At 40.0% G+C, this 22382-nt stretch overlaps 1 protein-coding gene across 1 annotated transcript in view; it reads right to left on the bottom strand.

The window, feature by feature from the left end:
- C12H12orf42 (chromosome 12 C12orf42 homolog) overlaps positions 1–10006 on the bottom strand; it is a 142717-nt gene extending 132711 nt beyond the window's left edge. The window contains 1 exon segment of the mRNA XM_072972416.1: positions 9911–10006. Coding sequence (XP_072828517.1) covers positions 9911–9916 — 6 coding nt within the window. The 5' untranslated portion in view covers positions 9917–10006.
- Positions 10007–22382: the final 12376 nt, after the last annotated feature.

Below are 22382 nucleotides of genomic sequence, written 5' to 3'. Positions count from 1 at the left end.
AATGCATGTGATAGTTATATTCATAGTTTTGTTATGTCATTTTATTAACCAGAAGCTTGAACATCAGAATGCAAACTGCATACAAATTGTAACCTGTGGTTGCTTCCTGGATCAGACTTTTAAAGGTGAAATCCTCATTATTCTTAATTCAGACCTCTTTCACTCTTGACTGAGAGGCAATCTCAGTGTTTAACAGGAGGCAGCAATTTAGGAATTCTCTCCCATTTCAAGTGCCCACAGGACTGCGCCTGCCGTTTACAAAAGTTGTATATGAACCTGGATACAAAACAAACTCTATGGGAAAAACAGGTCCAGTGAATTCACCCAAAGTGCAAATTACCTCGAAAATCAGTCTTTCCTTTTCTGCACAACTAACAAGTGAATCTTAGGAGTCTGGACAAAAAAAAATACCCCAGTGACGTGAGCCTTTGAGAGACATTTGTGCTGATGATGACAGTATTTTCATGGTAATTTGTCAATGTCCTTGCAAAGCTGTGGTAATTTACTCCAGGAAAATCCAGCTAATAGCCTTGTAGAGTTGAGGCCTTCTTCAAGGAGGCCACATGCGTGCCAGCCTGCTGCCTAGTGCTTGCAGGTCCCCATAGCCACTCAAAGATCCCAAGCTAGCCTCTGTTCTGGCTGGACCCCTGGATCCTCCCTGCCTGCTTTCCCCATGGTCACAATCTCAAAGCCAGTGACAGGTATGGGAGGCCCAACTTGTATTAGGGGGAGTGGGGATTTGAGGAAGCATGGGGCAGAAGGCACAGTATCAGTGAGAGTCAAACTCCAAGAGGCCTTAATCTGACAGCTTTCTCTTCCTGGGCAGTCTATGAGAAACAAGACCAAAAACAAAAACAATGTGTAGAAGGCATTTCCCTTTCTGATTATAAAGAAAATACATATTCAGTACAGATTTTGGAAGAACAGAAAGACCCCAAAAGAGATAAAATCATCAATAATTTTATCCAGATACCATGATTCATTTCTTTCCAGTTTTTCTCTACATAGATTATAATTACTGCATGCAACATTATTCTGTATGAACACTTTTTTTGAAAATATAATTCTTGTAGCCATATATTATCATTCATTGTCTTTATGCACCTGTAAGTTACAGAATGGTCCTATATCTGGACAACATAATTGGCTTCAATTACTGTATACATAAATATAACATTGGAGTGACCATCTTTGTATAGAAATATTGGCCTCACACTCTCATTATTTTCCTAAGGTAGATTCTCAGAAGGGATGAGTGGTATCGACAGATACGGATGTTTCAGCATACTTGATACATAAAATCGAGTTAAACTGCTTTCCAGAAAAGCTACAGTTTGACAGGACGTTCAGCAGCAAAATAAGAGAGTCTCACATTAATGTACTTTCATCAACAATGAGTTTTTAATCTGTGCTACTTAAAGATGGAAAGTCACTCTTGTAGTTCATGCATACAAAATGGCTTGGTTTGCTATAAAATTAACATATTTGGCCCATTTGGAAAGCCATAGAATCAGTCATTGGAAACTGAAAGTGACCTCAAAGAGTATATGATATACCAAAAGCGAAGTAGTTTGTCCCGGGTTATCCGACCCTCTAATGATGAATTCAGAACAAAAAAAAAACAAAAATTCTTCCAATTCCCAACCCAGTTCCTAAGTAGTAGGGATTTTCAGTAAAAATATAACCTATTTTAAAATGTGGAGAGAATAGAGGGATGGGGAGACTTTTAACTGTTGTTTGGTAAATAAACATTTTCCCCAATAATTTTTCACATCTTTACAACACTGTCCCAGGCTAGCACTCCTGCCACCCTCCAGTTCATAAATTATTACCTTCCATCTCTCAGAGGGGATCCTTTGGGAGAAGAAGAGTCACAAATGCAAATATTTATTAGGATTCAGAATTAACCAGAGCAGTGTCATTAAGAAGCCTAGTCCATCCTTAAGATGTCTCAAGTGACAAACTAAAATCAAATACAAGTAAGTCCTCCCTGCCTCTCTGTACCTAATCCCAAATTGTCTGTGTCTCATGTATGCTGAGAACATGACAGCAAAGGCCACGACTGAAGACCTTCTTTGATATCTCCCTTCACATCTCAAACCTCCCTCTAATTTTTGCATTCAAACCTCTTCTCCATGTGACCCTGTTGTGGCTTTAGAATATAGCCACAAATTCTTCCTGATGAGAAAGAAGTCTGTGTCCCCTTCTTCTGAATCTGGATGGGCCTGTGACTGCTTCAACCAACAGAGTACAGGAGAATTGATGCTATGTGACTCACAGGCTTAGTGATAAAAGACTGTGCAGCCGCCTTCTTGCCCCTGGGAACACCTGTTCTTCGAGCCACAAGCCATCAGGTAAGAAGTCTGACTACACTGAGGCCAGCATATGATAAGGAGGTCCACATCACGTGCAAAGTCCCCAGGTAGATGCCCTGACTGACAGTTCCAGATGAACCCAGACTACAAGTCAGCCCAGGCACCAGACATGTGAGTGAGGAAACCTCCAGACCATTCCAGTCCCCAACGATGTAAGTCAACTGCCGCCTTCAGGACTTCCCACTAACGCTCCACACATTGTGGAGCAGAAGCAAGCCATCCCTGCTGTGCTCCGACTGGATTCCTGACTCTAACAATTCACAAGCATGATAAAATGATTGCTGCTTTGTTCACTGTGTTCACAGCATTCACTGTGCAACAATAAGTAGCTGGAATACCTCTCCCCCGTCCCATCCCACTGCATTACTGCTGTGGTCTGATTGCTTGTGTCCCCCACCCACCCACCCCTGGCCCCAGTTCACATATTAAAAATCCTAATGCCCAATATGTTGGTTTGAGGAGGTGAGGTCTTTGGGGCTGGTTAGGTCACAAGGACAGAGCCTCATGAACAGCATTACTGCTCTTATAAAAGAGGCCCCAGAGAGATCCCCTTCCACCATGTGGGGACACAGCAAGAAGTCAGCAGTCAACAACCTGGAAGAGGGTCTTCACCAGAACCTGGCCATGCTGGCACCCTCATCTCAGACCTTCAGCCTCTAGGACTGTGAGAAGTAAGTTTCTGTTGTTTACAAGCCTCTCAGTCTGTGGGACTCTGTTTAGCACCCCAAATGCACTAAGACAATTAGTCTCCATCTTTTCCTTTTCCTTCTGCAGCCCATAATCTATCAGTTTTTTCATCTTCCTTTCAAAAATCTCTGAGGATTGGATCAGGGCACTCATATCAAAATTGAATATTAATATTTTTGCTGGTTGCACTGAAAAAGAGACTTGAAAGTCACCTGGGGTACATGAACGACCTAGAAAAGGACTTTCCAGTTGACATTAAAATGTCCACGATGTTTTCTCTGCTCTTCACTACTTGTCATCTATTTCCTACCCTAGTTCCTGATGTCTATCCACATCCTGAATGTAAAGAATGTCCAGAAACTGTCATTACTCCATCTAGTAAAAGGTTAACAGATGTCAATGTGACTTAAAGTAATAAAATAAGCTACCGTTTGTTGAGTGCTGTGCTAAGAACTTTCTCCACATTATCTGAGCATCATAATTTTATGTCTTATTAAACCCATTTTATTGAAGGGTAAACTACGGCTTAAATTAATTTAGCCAGGATTTGAATCCAGGGTCATAAGACCGCAAACCCAGTTCTTAACCACAACACCAATAGCTTTCAAGCCTTTCGGCCACATCACACAGTAAGAAATGCATCTCACATCGTGGCCAATGAACACCCACACACATAACTGAAATAAAACTGTCAAGAAACAATAAATACCTTCCCAGGTGCACGGCACATTGCTCTTCTCTATTCTTTTTGGTCTAGCCCTGATTTTTCAAATGTAGTTAGTAATCCATTTGAGTGATTTTGCACTAGCTTCTGCTAACCAATCATAACACAGAGACTAAAAAAATCACTGCACCACCTTCTCCAATTTGTCTTGAAATCATTACCCCAAGACCCTGTTCTACTTTTAAACTAAAGATTACTACCCACAGGGCTAAAAACAAAAAGTTTTAATACAATCTTTTTTTTTAAATTAGAAAAAAACCTTAAAATTTCTATCAACTTCGTCTCTTTTTAATGTGAAACTATGTAACAGAAAGCCCTATTTGGTAAATTTAACAAAGAGTAAAATTGATCCCTCAGTTAACATACCTGCCTAGTTGCTGGACAGGATTCAAGATATAGAAAAATGTTCATCCTGAGTTTGCCCTACTCTACTCAAATCCCTTCCTGGGAGAGCAGCTGGCCACAACCCCTACCAGACCCCATGGCATAGGACACATGGCTTCCCTTCCTCACTCCAGCTGTTTGCAACATCAGTGGTGATGCATCATGGCATGAGAAAATTGGCTGGGCCAACGTCAGCAATCAGAATGAGAATGATGGGGAAGGAACCCAAAGAATCAGGAGAGTAGACGCTAAAGGTCATGAGGCAGCACTGGGATTGGAGAGGCCACGCAGACCACGGACAAGCCACACAATAAAGAAACTGAAGAAGCCCCCCTATAGGGAGAGGAGGATGGAGGGCACATGAAGAGAAGTGGGGAGTGGCTCTGCGCCCCTAGACAGAGTCAAAGAGAAGCTGGTCCCTCTAATGGCGGCAAGTCCCACTGGCTTTCTGGTTCCAACTCCAGTAGAATGTTCACTCAACATAAAGGTCTTTCTTTCTGGAGATGTGAAAAGCTTTTAATTCTTTATAATCCAAAGGTCCTTAATCAAAATGAATTCCCCAAATATTCTCATAGCAAGAATCTAAGAGAAAGGCAGGGTGGGACAGACAGAGTCACAGGTAAGAGACAACTTCATAGAGGACCATTCCTATGCATTTGCCTCTTGGAATATTAAAAATATTCATTACATGTCTTTTATTTGAATAATATAGTACTTTATAGTCCCCAAAAAAAGTTGATTACACATAATGATTACAAATAATAATTGTACCTGCTTCAAATTTTTGTTGTGGAGGTGAAATGAGAAAACACATGTAAAATCTTTAAACTGGTACCTCCGACATAGTAGATGCTCAATAAACAGGACCTGAGCCTATGATAATACTGTGGCATGGGCAGGTGTTATATCTGATAGGTGAAGACACAGGCACTCAGAGAAACCCCAGCCCATGCTAAAGGTTACACAGCCAATAAGTGGTAACAAAGGTCTTTGGACTTGGTGTCATCCATAAATATTCCACAGACATTTATAGAGTCCAGCATCAGTGCCAGGTTCACATCATATCCAGTGACTAGAACTGATGCAATTTGTGCGTCCACCACACGCATAGTGGGATGTCTTCCCCAAGTCTTACCACATTTGTAAAATACAGGCAACAACTAGATAGCTGTTCTTTTTTTATGTCCTGCAAATGGGATTAAATTAAGCCATAATAAAAAGACCAAGACCAGAAAGGCATGCATCTTCTGGTATCTAGAGAAATTAGAGTTGGTACCTCCTCTGTGGCTGTGGCTGGCTGTACAGCTTCATAGAGCCACCACACCATGGCACTGGGCACACTGTACTGTATTTCTTTGCATCATTATCTGTCCCCATCCTTCCACCCAAGACTATCAGCTCCCTGAGGACAGGAACTATCCTCAGAGTAACAAGAGTAGGTGCTAAATAAATATTGCTTGATTTTAATTGAATAAGAGGGCTCTTATCATATCAGTGCAGGTGCCTTGATTTTTCTTAATACTCAAGTTGGTCCTCATTTTTGGTGTTACTGAGAAGTTTCTATTCCTTGGGTTTTTTAAAGTGTTTGTTTGTTTGTTTGTGTTTTTTCCTCCCAGGGTAGTTTTTCAGGTTAGGAAGTGCATGAGGCTCAATGAGACCTGGAGGAAGTACCCAGGAACTAAAATGGTTTCCACCACAACTACCAATAACACATCAGTACATTTCCTAATTAATTATATATTTATTTATTAATACAATATATTATTTGTTTTATATATTAGAGAAACAGAGAGAGATCAAGAAAGATTTGTAAAATCTTAGTGTAGGACCCTTTGAAGTCTTCTATTAGAGGTAAACCCCATTCTAAAAGAACTAGGATAACTGCAAATATAAAGTCCATGGTGTTCAAAGAAATTGCGGTCAAGGAAAATTATCCACCAAAAAACAGACAGTTCTCACTTCTAAACAGAGCCACCACTTTGAGTTGATTAAACCTTCCCCAAAGTGGGCTTATCTTCATTATTAGCATATTTCATTCCTATCAATTCAGAGTACAGCAATTTTGAGATCAAAATAGCTTCCCACTAAAGCCAGAGTTTACAAAATCAATAGTGCTAAATGTTAATGGATTCCACCCTCATGAATCAGGGGTATGGGAAGGTGGCTAGACCATTTTGAAAGGTCATAAAAACTTTATAAATATCAAATACTGGGAATTAGCTATGAAGAGGTGAAGGTTTAGAGACCCTCAAGATAAACTTCCCAAAGTTAGGCTTCCCTCCTAGTTCACCTAAGTCAATGGAGTCTCTGGGGAATACAGTAAATCTGAACTTTTGTGTGGCCTTTGTATTTGTATGTGTGTGTTTTAGCAAGCATCCTGGAATGGCAAAGGCTTCCTCGTCAGTGGAACCATGTAGGTTCAGAAAATGCCATCTTCCATTGAGAAGACAATTGTTTTCTATAGAGACAAGAAACAAATGCCTGTGACCCAGGTCACCCCATCCCAGCAGGCTTTTGCTGCGGCTTCCTCTGAGCAAACACAACAAAGTCCGGGGCAGTCAATCCTGCTGCCCCACACTGGGCCCCTGCAGTTGTGCTCTGCTATTTACCCTTCCTATTAATCTGTCAATGTTCTAGTCAAACATGCAAAACAATATGGTAGGCGCATAGTTTGATTGGCCATTGCTAAGTAACTTGGGCCAAAGATGAAGAAATGGAACTTCCAACCAACAAAACGTGAGGCCCAATTTGATTGTTAGAAAATGTTCAACAATACTGGCACATGACAATTTTTCAGGGTGGCTGTGATTTAGCATCCCTCTCACCAGAAGAGAGTGGTCGCATTAATGACATTCAGTTCTAGAATCTAAATTCAAGTCATGTCACTGTTCCTATCATTGTGGGACAGGACTGTCTGGGTATTTTGTAGAGGAAGGTGTTCCATGTAAGATCCCATCATCCTGTTAATGAAGGGACTATTGGATTTGGTTTGGCACACAGGTAAGCCCCTAGCTAAGAACTGAAACAATCTTTGAACTGAAAAACCATCGTCCTTTGATTCATTGATTGAAACCATTGATTCAACACTCCTTGAATGATAAAATGTTACAGCTCCCCAACTCCAAAATGTAATACAAATTATCAAACCTTTTCAGCAAATTTAGTAGCTCGTTTCCTCACTCCATTTTTCTCCTCTTCTGCTAGCCCAGAGTAAACTTCAGAATCCTTCTCAATACAAAGATCTAGTAGCCATTTCTAATCATCTGGAATTAGAACAAAAGATAGAGCCCTGGAGTCATTCTAGCCCTGGAGTCTCAAGTAAACAAATTCATTGGAATATAAGATGAACAGATGATCAAGAACTGTCCAAGACATTTCCTGCTAGTGATACAGAGCATGAATTTCCCTGCTGTGTTTTTAGAAATCACACACAATGGGACGAATAGGTAGAGCTAATAGATGAATCTGAGAGGCCAGGACATAGTACAACAAAGTAAAAGAAAATATGGATATTGAAGTCAGGCTGACTTGGGGCTCAAATTCCCCCCTTTACTATTTACTAGCCACTCAACCTCTGGCAAGTACAGAAGTCTGTTCTAAGTTTGTTCATTTGTAAAATGGAGAGAACAAGACAGTATAATGTATAAATCAGCACTTTTTGACTCCTGTCCCTGGTCCATTGTTTCCAGGAGAGAACAAGACAGTATAATGTATAAATCAGCACTTTTTGACTCCTGTCCCTGGTCCATTGTTTCCAGCTATATACTTCTCCAAGGTGCTGTGCCCAGTCCCCAGAACCACCTGGTGGGAGTAAGTAGGAGTGATCTCCCAAAAGAGGTGCTGAGCTGAGGGGAATACTTTCCTAGGATAGACAAAACAGTAAATTTGGGCTCTATAACCACATGGAGTGAGAATAGTAAGATAATACATGTTTAAACCCTTTAGGGCTTAGCAACTGGCACATAGTAAGTATTTCATAGATGGTAGCAAAGATTATGGTAATTATTATTATCATTATTATCATCAATCTCTAGTCTTAAAAGTTACAATCAATAGGAGGGGTAGTCACAGAAAGATACTTGATGCTTCACATTGAGTTCATCACTTCCTGATGTCAGTTTTAAATCTGGCTACTCAGATTATAGCACTCTCAGTGAAATAACTAAGTGCAATGCTCATACTTTTCATACTTCAATTAAAATTCAGCTCAAAAGTCAAATCATAAAGATTTCACTTTGGCCCAGATTGCTAAAGAAAATGTAATGCTAAAGGACACAATTAAGGATTTGATCGATTTGTGCATTTACTTCAGCTCCTATGTGCCAGGCACTGGGCTAGATGCTGGGTGACACAAGGGAGCAAAACTGACCAAGTCTCTGTCCTTAGGGAGCTTACTTTCCAGCAGGAGAGCCAGAGAGTAGTGAGAAGCACCACGGAGAAAAAACAAGCATGGTAAAAGGTTAAAAAGTACAGAATGGATTTTAAATAGAGGGAGGCTTTCTGAAAAGCAGCATCTGGGCAGAGATACGAACAAAGTAAAGGAGCCATGAAAATCCCTGGGGGATGGCATTCTACACTGAGGGAACAGTGAGTCCTGAGTCTGGCATAGAGCAGTGTGGCCAGACCAGAGTGAGCAGGGTGAAGGGACAGGAAGTGATGGTAGACAGCTTACCCACCCTCCAAGTTGTCCATTTCCTGATGCCCAGACCCATGTTACCTTACATGGCCAAGGGACTTTGCAGACGTGATTAACTTAAAGACCTTGAGTTGAGGGCATTATCCTAGATTATCTAGGTGGGCCTAGTGTAATTACAGGGGTCCTTAAAAATTGAAGAGGGAGGTAGAAGAGGAGGTCAAAGGGATGCACTATGAGAAACAGTCAACCTGAGGTTGCTGGCTTTGAAGATGGATTAAAGGTGACAGGAGCCAAGGAAAGCAGGCAATTCCAGTGTCTGGAAAAGTCAAGGAAACAGAACCTCCTCTAAAGTCTCCAGAAATGAATGCAACCCTGCCAAGACCTTGATTTTAATCCAATGAGACCCATGTCAGACTTATGATCTGCAGAACTGAAAAATAATAAATTTGTGTTGTTTTAAGCCACTAAGTTTGTGGTAATTTGTTAAAGCAGCAATAGAAAACTAATACAGTATCATTCTTAAAATTACTAAACGTGATGTGTCAGTGAAAAGTCTCTGTCTTCCATTGAAAGCCTTGACTCATGCAACTTCTCAGGAATACCACCAGCTGCTTTAAAGTGAGGACATAAGTCCCACCCTAAGTGTCAGGAGTCACCTTATAAACACACAAAAGAATGGCGAAGAAAACTGGGGCTGTGTCTGCAGGTTTTCCTAGCAGAGATGTAATGTGTCCCTAAGGTGGCAAAAAATTTATTTTATGAAGGCATATAGAAATATGCTATAATTTACAATGATGTGGATAAATACAGAAACTAAGAGGATGTTCCAAAATATAAGACCAACAGCACTGAATCAAGTATCAAAATTATTGGCTGAAATGGAGCAAACCTACTGACCTAAAAAATATGTAAGAAATTGCATTATCAGAGTGGGGAAGGTATAGCTCAAATAGTAGAGCATATGCTTATTTAGCATGCACAAAGTCCTGGGTTCAATCCTCAGTGCCACCATTAAAAATAATAATTTAAATAAAGAAACCTAATTATCTTCCCCCAAGAAAAAACATTTTTTCAAAAGAAGATGCATTATCTCTCATACACTACCTGCATCCTAATTGCAAAGAGACTGATTTGTAGTCAGTGAAAATGCTTCTTCTCCCATTGCTCCATACAAATCACGTTAGACATCCACCAGATGAGTTCAACTCCCTGCAAACGGTGGCTGGAGAAAGAAGAGCAGATTTACAATGCAACAATGCAGGGAAAAGGCATTTTTAAGATACTGAATCATCCTGTGAACATACTGCTTTCCAAGGTTTGGCAATAAAATTTTATACTTTTCTACATAAAGTTTTGACCATCTTTTGTTAAGATGTAATCCTAGGTAGTGCTGGGGGGTTTTGTTTGGTTGGTTTTGGTTGTTTTGCATTATAACTGGTATCTTTTTAAATTACATTTTTTTTCTAATTATGTCCAGAGTATAAAAATGTGATTTAATTTTATACATTGTTTTAAAACAGCAAGTTAGCTAGATTCTCATATTAATTCTGAAATATACGTCTATAGATTATTTGGAATTTTGATGTGAATAATTGTATCACCTGCTAATAGTGACAACTTTTGTTTCTTCCTTTTAATTTTTTGTCTAATGCACTAACTTACCTTTCTAAAATAGCACTAAACAGTTGCGGTGGTAGCGGGCATCCATGTTTTTCCCCCAAACGTATTTACTGTTCATACTACACTGAAGAAAATTAGGCTTGCTTGCACACTCCCCTGTGAATTCTAGGAATTACTAGGATTTGCACAGCATTCTAGGTAGAGAGGGGAAACCTAGCGAAATTGGAAAGCACTTCTGATAAACTGCTTTAAAAAGTCTCAAAATGACAAAACTAAACACACTATTACCGTAAGACCCAGCAACCGCGCTCCTTGGTATTCACCCAAAGGAGTTGAAAACTTACGTCCATACAAAAAAACCTGCACATCAATAGATGCTTAAAGCTGCTTTATTCATAATTACCAAAACTCAGAAGCAGGCATCAATTACAACATTTGCTGCTTGTTGTTTATTTATTCTTTGTAGGTTGCTCTAAACAAGATTTCAAGTTAAACAAGTTCTATTTCTAGTTTGTAAAGGTTTTGGGGTTTTGGTGGGGGGATGTTTTTAATTAGGCAGAGATATGAATTCTATTGAATATCTTCTCTATATCTATCAATATGATCATATTTTCCCTTCTAATCTGTTAAAAGCGATGTTACATTATTCAAATTTCCGATATTAAATCAACCAGGCATTCGTGGAATGAAAACAATTTGGTCATAATGTATTTTCTTTTTAGTATATTGCTGGATTTCATTTGCTAGTATTTTGTTTAGTCTTATTTCTTCAATGATCATGATCGAAACTGACTTTTTCCCCTTTATAATGTTCTTGCCTTGCTCTGGTACCAAATTATTCAGGCCTCATTAAATGACTTGGAGAATATTCTCTTTCTCTAATTGCTGATAAAGTTTGTATAGGATTGAAATTAGCTGTTCCTTAAATATTTTAATGACTGTTTTGGTAAAACTATCTTACTCTGATGCTTCCTTTGTGGGAAAATTTTTAACTACTGATTCAATTTATCTAATGGTTATGGGGCTATTTATGTTTTCTATTTGTTTTGAGTCATTTTTTAATTGTGTTTTTCTAGGAAATTATTATTTTATTTTCCAGTTTTCCAAATTTGCCATTAAAGTTTATGCTATCCACTTACATTTTTAATTTATTCATATGAGTATCTGTTCCTGTTTTAATTCTTAATATTATTTCTATTGCATTTCTCTCGTCTTTTTTGACAAATCTTGCCAAAGGCTTATAAATTTTATTAAGTCTTTTCAAAGAACCAATTTTTACCTTTGTTAATCCTTTTCATATTTTTTTTGCTTATTTATTAGTTTTTATTGTATGCTTTTTTAATTACTGTTTTTCTTATACATTTTTGGAGTTTATTCTGCTGTTCTCAACTCACTGACACTCAGTTTTTAAAATATTTTATCCAGCATTATTGTTTTGTCAATTTAGAGAGTCATATAGGAGAGTTAGTCTGCAAATCCCTTAGAAATAGAAAAATCCCCATTGTAGTTTCTAATTTATCTTTATTAATATTTTTAAATTATTAAATTTTGCACTTGTATTGAGCATCAATTAACTTATTCAACATGATCATTTTTCCATTGATTTTTCTCGGATTTATTGGTGAGCAATAGGTTATCTGCAATGAGTGATCTTTTTCTTCTTTTCAACTAACTATTCTTATTTCTGCTTCATGTTCTATTTAATTTCCTAGAATATTCGGAATAATCTAAAATAATAGTAACACTATAGGTATTCTTGTTTTATTTGCAATTTAAAAGTCCTCCAGTGTTTTTTATTCAGAAAAATAATGACTCCTACATTAAGATAGGTTCTTTATATTAAATTAGTATCTGTCTCTAATTTATAAAAATTATATAAAGAATAATTGTACGTTATCAAAATGTCTAAATGTCTAGCATTTAAAAACATTCTCATATGATTTTTCTTGTCCAATCAACTATTGTGATATATTTGGTTCCCATAATTCCTAATGTTAAAATTACCCTGAAATAACTGGCACATTGTAAACTGACTATACTTCAATAAAAAAATACAAAAAAAAAACCTATCATGAAAAAATATTTACTGGGTACATAAAATATGATGTTGATATTAACTATGTATTTATATAAAATAATATATTTTATGTACAGTGATTAATTCAATGTGTTCACAGGGATTTTAGGATACTGGCATCCATTATTCACAAGTAAAATATTTTGTTCACTTTGTTTTATTTCACTACCTTTGTCTAATTGGCTATCAAATGCATTTTTTAAATTTCACTAGTTTTTATGTCTGATAACAATTTCTGCAATGTGGAGCTCTAGTTCTTTAAAACATTGAAAGAACTCAACTTGTAAAACTGTCTGGCTTTGGAGCCTTTTTTGGAGTTAATTATTTGAAAGCATCTTTCATTTTTGTCATGACTACTGTTCTAGTTAGGTCTTCCATCTCTCTTTGAGTTAATTTCAACTATTTTTGCACATTAATATGATCATTTTGTTGAGGCTCTTAAATGTTTCATCATAAAATCCTACACAGTGGTTTCTTATATTTTAAATATATGTACTAAAGCAAGAGGAAACTCTGATTTATTCATTCTATTTCCTTGAAATTATAGGTATAGTAGCTTCTGTTCCACTCCTCAGGAGAAAATAATTAAACAAACACATCTCCCCTCAAGAGGTAACTGGTGAGACTGGAGAAAGGCTTATATCTATTGAGCTAAATTTACCAGGAGTTACACTACTAAAAAGGTAATAAGGGTATACCTCTCACTCTGTTTTTATCTTGCTGCTTCTTCTGCCTTCCTGTGCCCAGACACAGCAGGCCTGGTTTCTACATGGCAAGTCCTGGTGTCTACATGACAAGAAGACCTCACAGACCTTGCAACAGGCCTGCCAATCACTATTTTATGTACTTAGCTTCTCCACTGTGACTTTTAAGTTCTCTTCAGTCAATTCAGATTGGAGAGAGTGGGAAATTCATTCTGGCTTAAGAGTCAAGCCTCAATCCCCAATTTATCTCTATCAGGGAGCCCTTTACTAAGACAGTAATTTGGCCTACATTAGTACAGTTGCTCAGTCGATGCAAAACAGGGCTTTATTCTATGAAGCAGGACTCTGAAAAGGATGAAGGAATTATTCACTTTCCAAACATCATCCCTAACTTAATTAGACACACTTCTCATTCTCAATTTTATGTTTGTGATTTATCTTTTTTCTTAAATCAACTTTCCAGCATTTTGCATGTCACTGTTATTTCACAGTCTAAAATAGGAAATTCAGTCTGTGTCAAAAGTGACTGTAAAGACCCCAACTGCACAACTTTACACATTTTCACTCTAATGTGACTCTTGGAACATGGCACCATTTCCTTACAGAAACTTGCTTCTCTCTGCCACTTTCTCTTCTCTCTAACCAGTAATTTCCTCCCTTTTGACTATGTTTCATACCTTCTGCTTATTCATGTCATTCATTTGATCATGATCTTTAATGGTTCTTTCTCCAGCTCATGACTTTTCAGCACCTCCTCTGATGCTCAGGATTTCCAGTTCAGATTCAGGAGGTAGGGAATCTTCCTAGCCCAGCTCATGCCTTCATGCCAAACCACATTACAGAGCCCAAGGAACCTAGGGAATGACTAGAGCCTAGTGCCTGTAAAGTATCTGTCCCGTCAAGTCTGTCCCTAAGCCTACCATCTTCATCTGACATCAACAACAGCTCCAAATTAACATGTTGAAACGGAAATCTCGATTCACATCCTTATTCAAACCCATCTCCCATCTTTGTTCTCATTTCCACCTCCATAATGTGACCACTCTCTGCCAGACCGTCAGACCTACACCCTCTCCTTAGTTCCTTCTTTTCTCTCTTCCACTCACTCACGCGTTCCCATTCATCAAGTCTCATCATTCTTTCTCTAAAGTAGATCTCAAAGTCATCCATTCTCTTCGTTTCCATCAGCATTAGTTTAATCCAGGACACCATTATTTCTTATCTGTATTATTACAACAGCCTCCCAAGCAGGTCCCTAACCAGTCACTATACTCCCGACTCTTTCCATCATTCTCTCCATACTCCACACAGCAGCAGTAATGACCTTCTTAAAATATAAATTCAATCATGTAGCTCCTTCAGTAGCTCCCTATTTCTCTTAGAATCAAATAACCGTCTTTTCCCATGCCTGACACAGCTTTCCATGATCTGATCCTGGCTAATCTCTCCACCTTATCTCACAGTATGCTCTCCCAACTTACAGTGCTCCAGTCATACCGCCTTCTTCCAGCGACCCAGGATCCTCAAAGCTCTTTCCTGCCCTAGGGCCTCTACACACACACACACACACACACACACACACACGTCTGCTTGCTTGTTCTTTCTTTTCTCCTTCACTTGCTTGAGATATCCAGTCTTCTCCAAATGTCTCTACTTGGTCACCCTATCCAAAGGAATTTTCTCCCAACTTGTCATTCTTTATTTTATTGCCTTATGTTTTCTTTTTTTTTTTTTTTTTTGCCTTTCTCCCTAAATTATTGGGAAAGAAATTACAAAGAGCAGAGAAAAAGCAAAGCCAAAAAGAGAAGCAAAAAACTTTTTTCAAAAGAAAAATGGGGAAAAGGCAAGAAATTAAAAGGAAATAGGTGTAAAATTAGTAATCTTCCTGGAGAAAAAAGTTCATAGAATGTTTAGATAAATGCAAATACTGCATGTGCCTCAAGTGAAAATTCTAACCACTTTTTCCCTAAGTCTTCTGTAATAGTTTCTAACTTTCCTTCCTTCAAAATTTATGTAAGTTGATTTTCCTTGAATTCTGGCAACTATAATATTCTGTAGTTGGAGAATTTATCAAAATGAAGGCTCAGAATGAGTTAGAGGCATTTGAAAAAGTCATTATGAGCCACTAAAAAAGTCTAATGCTTCTCTTCTCATTGTAAGTTTGCATAGCAAGCATCCAAGACAAGTTTTAAAATAAAACAACCCTCTCTTAGGGCCCTGGGTACATGAGGCATCATTCCCCAACAATAGACTGACTCTCTCGCCTCCCTTTTTCCTTTGCAACGCCTCTTTGTAAATCACAGGTGTTTGTGGGCATAAAGCCCATCAGAAGGGAGTTTATTATGAAGAGTTCTTTCTTTGCCACTTGTTCTGAACCTGTTCAGAAAGTGCTTCATGCCTTAGACCAAAGCTCCATAAAAATCAAGAAACAAGAAGTTTTCTGTACTCCTGCCCAACAGCCGCACTATGACATCGGTTTGACAGTTCTGTGACCCTGCATTGTCCCAATTTTATTCACTAGCGTTTTTTTCTTTCTCCCTCCGTTCCTCTTTTTAAGCCTTTAGTGGCATTTTTTAATCTACTGTAAAATGAAAAGGAGGAGGATGGTTTTTTGTTGTTGTTTTTTAAGCACCCTATGGTGGCAGCTAGAAAAAGCTATCTGCAGTTACTGTAGTAATCGTTTCAAAAAACACCTGCAAATCAAAGAAAGACACCGTATCACTGTCTTCAGATTTTTTTTCTTCCCCCAAAGTTCCTTCTTGGCCATTATAGAGTAGGCTTGGGAATGAATTTATGTGACAGCTATGAAGTTACTATTAAAATTGTGAATAGTGCCTAGCAGTTTTCATGCCCTTACTATAAGATCGCCTCAATTTGCCACACAGCAGTGAATAGGGTAAAGGGGAGGGGGGTGTCAAATGAATGGGAGGAGGAGGGTCTGTGAATGGGAGGGTTTCCCTGGAGGGAGCAGCACGGCAATCACAGGAGAAGAGTGATTTATTTTTGAAATTTCATAAAGAAAGGCCTAAAAGTCCTGAAGCACGGGGGTGAGGGATGTGAGATAAATAAAACCTCTGTATGCATTTAGCAAGTGCCAACGCCAACTCAAGAAGCAGGGACTGGGGCGCGGGGTTGGGGGTGGGGGTTGAGATGGTAAATCCATTCCTCTGGTCCTCCAAGACTGAATATTAAATGCCAGCAGGGAGCAGATGTGGGTAGGGGCTGCAGAATGGGGGTAAGGGGCATGGAAGGAGGGGGTTAAGCGTTTATCTCAATGGAAATTAACCACTTGGAGAGAATTAGAAGTGAGCTGGACCGGGCTGGGCGGGAGAGAACGTCTCTTCTGGTGCGGGCCTTGGGGAAGGCATTCAGAAAAATGAGGTGAGCCGGGCTGCAAAGAGCAAGGCAGGGCGTGCCCTCCGTCGCCCCTGTGGCCCCGCCCCCGCGGCACCCCCACTCCCCCCACCCCACCATTAGCATGCGGGCCGCAGCGGGCAGGCCAGGCGGGGGAGGGCGGCAGTGGGATCGCCGCGCGGGGCTCATTGTGGGCCGCGCTCGCCTCCGCTGGGGACCATCTGCTCGCTGTCAATGCATCACCTGCTCGTCTGGGCCGTCGCCGGGGCAACGGGGGGCGGGGGGATTAAGGAGCGTGTGCGTCCCGGTTCCTGGCTGCGGCGGCGGCGGGGGCGAGGGCGGGGCGGAGCGCTCCGCGGCCGTCCCCAGCCCCGGGACAGGTCCGCCGGGCTAAGGGGCCCGGCGACTACCGTGGCGGTCGCCGCGTATCGCGGCTGCCCCTCTGGCTTTGAAAAGGCACCCAAGCCGCCTTCACTCGCTGCGGTGGAGGGAAACCCGAAGAGGAGCAGAGAGCAAAATGACCCGCCCCTCGAGCCCACCCGGAGGGCGAGAACTGCGACCCCCGCGTCTACCTGGAGCTGCGTGGGCCAGGTCCCAGGAGGCCCGCAGCCTCCTGCAGGAGAGCTGGCCCTCACAGCCCGGGCCCTGGGGCTCGGCGCAGCGCGGTTCTGAGCGCCCGCAGTCACTGGGCAACCACAGTGGGGTCAGCATTGCGCGTAGAACCTCCCCAGCTCCTGCGTGCCATCCGAGTCGCAGATAATTTCCACACCTATCCGCTGACATTCTGATCTCCCGCCCATCGCCAAGACTAGGGAAGCCTTGGACATCAGAATATGAATGACACCTGCTCTTTGAGTTTATCCAACCGGGTTGATTTTCCACAGAGGGTGTGGTTCTGGGGATAAAAACCCCCGGAATCCTGAAATCCCCCTCCCACCTATTTCTCTTCCTTGCACTCCACGTAATTTTGAACGGAGAAGTGCAGTGAGTGATGCAGCCAACAGCAGGGGGCAGAGCTAGGCTGCAATGGGAGCGTGTCCACTTTGGGATTACATTTGATCTAAAGTCATGCTCTCTGGTTAGAAATTTCCAGGAAAATGTCTTCTGCCCTTGCCCATCTCCACCCCAACCCCCAACTGGCCAAGGACACTAGCTGCATCAACAGAGGTTAGTCATATCTGTCAGAGGATTCCATGCCCCTAAACAAAGAGGGAAGAGTTAACTCCCCCACAGAAACTCCAAAGACTACACAGAACCAAGGAGTTGTTCAGCTTTAATAACAACTCATAATATATCTCTTTTTTTTTTCTTTCTGGGCTGGTTAACTACATGTATTCCTTTCCAGAATAATAGAAGCCACCAAAAGTTGAGATTCACTGAGTTCCAGGCTGGACCCACTTTCCCGGCCCCGATCCTAGACCCACATCTGAAACATTTCCAGCCCAGTTAAGTCCCAGCTTGTTTCTAAAGATCTCTGAGTCAAGAAAGCCCCAATCTTTTCTTGTTAGATCTCATTCCAGGGTCTGGCAACTCTTGAGGAACCAACAGTCTTTCTTTGACTAACTTATTACTGAAACCCATTTTCTGCAGTTCTACTCTCTGAAGAAATGAAATCAGCCATTTGTTCTGAGGAAATTATTAAATTATCCATTAATCATCTCAAATTTTCTCCTTTTACTACATTTTTCTTTTCTTTAACAAAACCTTTAAAGTTACACCAAATCAAATTTGTGATACTGACCCTATGTGTCCTCTCCAACTAAAATCTCATAATCATCAAAAAATTTCTCCATACTTTTATGATTTCTAGATAATGAGCTCCATGAATTGGACTAATTATATGACTAAAATGAAAATTTTTAAATTCACTATTACCATCACTTTAGTTTCCTCTCACTTAATGCAAGAGAAAAAAGTCAACTATAAAAATAGTAGCTATGTGCTCTGACATAAGAGATGAAGGGAAAAAAACAAGTGTGTAATGTATATATTTGCTCAAAAGATAAAGAAAATTGTACCCATCCAAAATTGCTTTTCTGATTTTCAAGAATTAAAGTTGGGAGTTCTCAGAAAGCATGCTCTCTGATTCACAAGGAACTTCCAAATAGAGTCATGGCATCATTCCCACTTAAAGAGGATGAGTTTGAGTCCAACCATCCTGTCTCTAGAAAATGTAACTGAAACCGAAAGATAGACTACACCAAGACCGCTATAGACAGTGGCTGGGGATGCTCAAGGCATCTTCAAGTCCACTAACCTCCCACAGGAGCAGCTTTCAACACCACGAACACCTCAAAATGCCCTTAATCCAGTCTATTCCCCCTCCTATAGCTACTGGCTTCACACCAGAGATGAGACCTCTTCACCAATTCAACACATTCTTTGAACACCTGTCATATGTAAGGCAAACTAGACAAAGATCCTACCCTCATGGTGCTCACTGTTCAGTAAGGGCAAATAGATTTTTTTAACTCTTTAGTCATTTACCGAATAAACTTTTCCTGAGCACTGAATCAACAACTGTAATGGAGGAGATATATTCACAAATAAGATATGGGTATCTCCCTCAAAAAAAGAAAAATACCACACCAAAAATCAGAGCCTAATGTAGTTAATTAGAAAATAATATCACCACAACAAAGTACCATGGAAATATAGAGGAGGCATCAGATGATTTTGTCTGGATGGTGCCACAGAGAGTGTCATCAACTGGGCCGTGAAAAATTCGTAGGAGTCCCCAGCCCCTAAAACAGGGCCTGGAAAGTAGCATATGCTCAACAGACAATTGTTAAATGAATGATATATTTTCCAAGTGGTCAAAGGAAAGACATTCCAGGTAAAGAAATCACAGTATGAGCAAAGGCTCCAGGACATATTGTTTAAGGAATGATGAATGAGCAATTCACTGGGAGCAAAACAATACAAAGAAGAGGAAAGAGGAAGATGGAATGCTGGTGTGGAGGCATGTGGAGAAGGGAATTAAATGTCAAGCCAAGAATGTGGACTTTGTCTTGAAGACCAATAGTTTTTCAAGAGCAGAATACTTGTCTTAAACAGAATCTTCCAAGAAACTCAAGTATAATAAAACTGATCAAAATAGAACAGCCTACAAATGCTAAATGCTGGAGAGGTTGTGGAGAAAAGGGAACCCTCCTACACTGCTGGTGGGAATGTAGTTTTGTGCAGCCATTATGGAAAACAGTATGGAGATTCCTCAAAAAACTAAAAACAGACTTAGCATATGATCCAGCAGCCCCACTCCTGGGCATATAACCAGAGGGAACTCTAATTAGAAAAGATCCATGCACCACAATGTTCACAGCAGCAGTATATACAACAGTCAAGACATGGAAGCAACCTAAATGTCTATCAACAGATGACTGGATAAAGAAATTTTGGTATGTTTATACAATGGAATACTACTAGGCCATAAAAAAGAATAAAATAATGCCATTTGCCACAAAATGCACAGACCTGGAGATTGTCATTCTAAGTGAAGTAAGCCAGAAAGAGAAAGAAAAATACCATATGATATCACTCATATGTGACATCTAAAAGAAAAGAAAGACAAAAAACAAGAGGACACAAATGAATTCATCTACAAAACAGAAACAGACTAACAGACATAGTAAACAATTTTATGGTTACACGGGGAAAGGGGGTGGGAAGGGATAAATTTGGGAGTTTGAGATTTGCAAATGTTAACCACTATATATAAAAATAGGTAACACATTTGTTCTGTATAGCACAGGGAACTTTATTCAATATCTTGTAATAACATTTCATGAAAATGAATATAGATATATATATGCATGACTGGGATATTGTGCTGTACACCAGAAATTGACACATTGTAATTGACTGTACTTCAATTAAAAAAAAAACAAGCAAACAAAAAAAATAGACTGGCCTTAGTTGAAACAGGAATAGGGTCTGATACTCTGATCCCTGGCTACAACCTCACCCTCTAGACACTCCTGGGGAACGCTACTATTCCCCTTGGGACCCTGTTTAAAAACCAGGGCCATGGGCAATGGGCTATCACTGAACACCATTAGACATGAGAGTGTGAGTCTGGGTGGGAAAGAGTCTAGGAAAGCAGTTAGGTTGCTACTGAGATTGTCCAGGTACAAAATAATGAGTATTTAAACTAGATCAGTGACACAGTGAAATGGAAAATAAAGAGATTTTGAAAATGGACTCCTTAATATGTGTGGTCTTTCTGCTTCAGGGAAAATAATTTCACCTGTAGTACATCTGAATTTGGATATTTTAAAATGGTAATACATAACAAACTGTGCATCCTAGCCATTACTGTAGCCAACACATTCCCACACTTGCAAAAGTTTTGGAAACAAAACAAATTCCTTTGTAGTAACAGCTGAAAATGTGGCTCATATGTCAGAATATAGATTTTGGGATCCTAAGATGAACAAATGGAAGATTTATAAATATAACCAAAAGAGGGCATAGATGAGAGATAGCTAATGCTCCTTTAATTTACTAATCAGAGGAACCAATTTCTAAGCAATGATCAAGGTTACAGAGCATGGTGACCCCTCCCTGCACCCCTTCAAATGTAAGCATTCAAGTGTTTTTCTTAAAAGCCACATAAAATTCATCACTGTTCACTTACATCTAGATACAATTACCCATTAAAAGCCCCTCATGGGTAGAAAGCTTGTGATTTAAGGAATCCACAACACTCTTGGACTGGCTAAAACAAAAATGTGTGTTCATGCAAATCAACTAATGGAAGAGAGGCAGCAAAGGGGAGCTGGGAAGCCAAAGAAATTCACAGGATGAAGATAGCTGGCATTTGGCCAAAAGTGAAAACTATAAATATTAATCAGATGAGAATCAGTGTCACTTTACTGCAAGAATGTTCTGTAATTAAAAGGGTGGGTATTGTGTTGTGCATGTTAGCACAATTGCCGCCAATAATACTGGATGCCAGCAGCTCCTGAGTGCTGGAGAGAAGACGGATTCCTAAGGATGTCACCTAGCAGAAAGTTTACTACATAAGCATCAGCCATTTGCACCAAATTCAAATAATACTCTAAAATAAAGGGAGAAGAAATACCAGGGTTTCAAAATTGTGTTTCCATCTTTAAGAGAGAAGGCAAGGAAAGAAACACTTGTTGGGCACCTATGCCAGGCATTTACTATGCGCTTTCCGTACGTCACTTAATTCTTACTTCAAACCTGAAGGAAAGGTGTCATAATCACATTTCAAAGACAGCAGTTCCTACACTGGCATTGCATTCCAGGGTGTGGCTGTGGGTGAGTGTGTCTGAAGTGGAGCAGAGGTGAAGTGGGGCTGACGTTGGTGAAGTTGCAAGATCTAACTTTAGGATGCTCAGTGGATCATCCACATAAGCGTCAAGACTCCTGGGAAGCTGATAACCCTAGAGGGTTGGGAAGGGTGGGAGGGAGGCACCAAAGCTCTCATTTGGGGAAATCAACAGGAACTCAAATCAATTGTCACGCAAAGGATGTTTGAGCAGTATACCAAGTGTGTCAAAGAAGAAGGGATTGTTGGAGATCAGAAGAGGAATGGTTGAAAGAGGCAAAGGGAGACAAAAGTATCTTGTTCATTTCTTTCTTCTGTGTCTGGACGTGGATAAGTGAGCATGAACAGCTTCCACTCCAGAGGGTGCAAAGGAAGTCACTTTTTCACAGGAAAACAGTTTTAGTCAGGTCAGAAGTGGCGGGACCTTTGAATAAAGAAGGCAGGAATGCAGAAGAGTTCTGACTAGGTCACTCTCGTCCCCCTTGCCTACAGTCTAAATTCAAATCCTTAAAGCTTATTGAAGTCCTC

The sequence above is a fragment of the Vicugna pacos genome, chromosome 12, assembly GCF_048564905.1.
Source record: "Vicugna pacos chromosome 12, VicPac4, whole genome shotgun sequence".
NCBI lineage: Eukaryota > Metazoa > Chordata > Mammalia > Artiodactyla > Camelidae > Vicugna > Vicugna pacos.
This window is presented reverse-complemented; position numbering and strand designations above follow the sequence as displayed.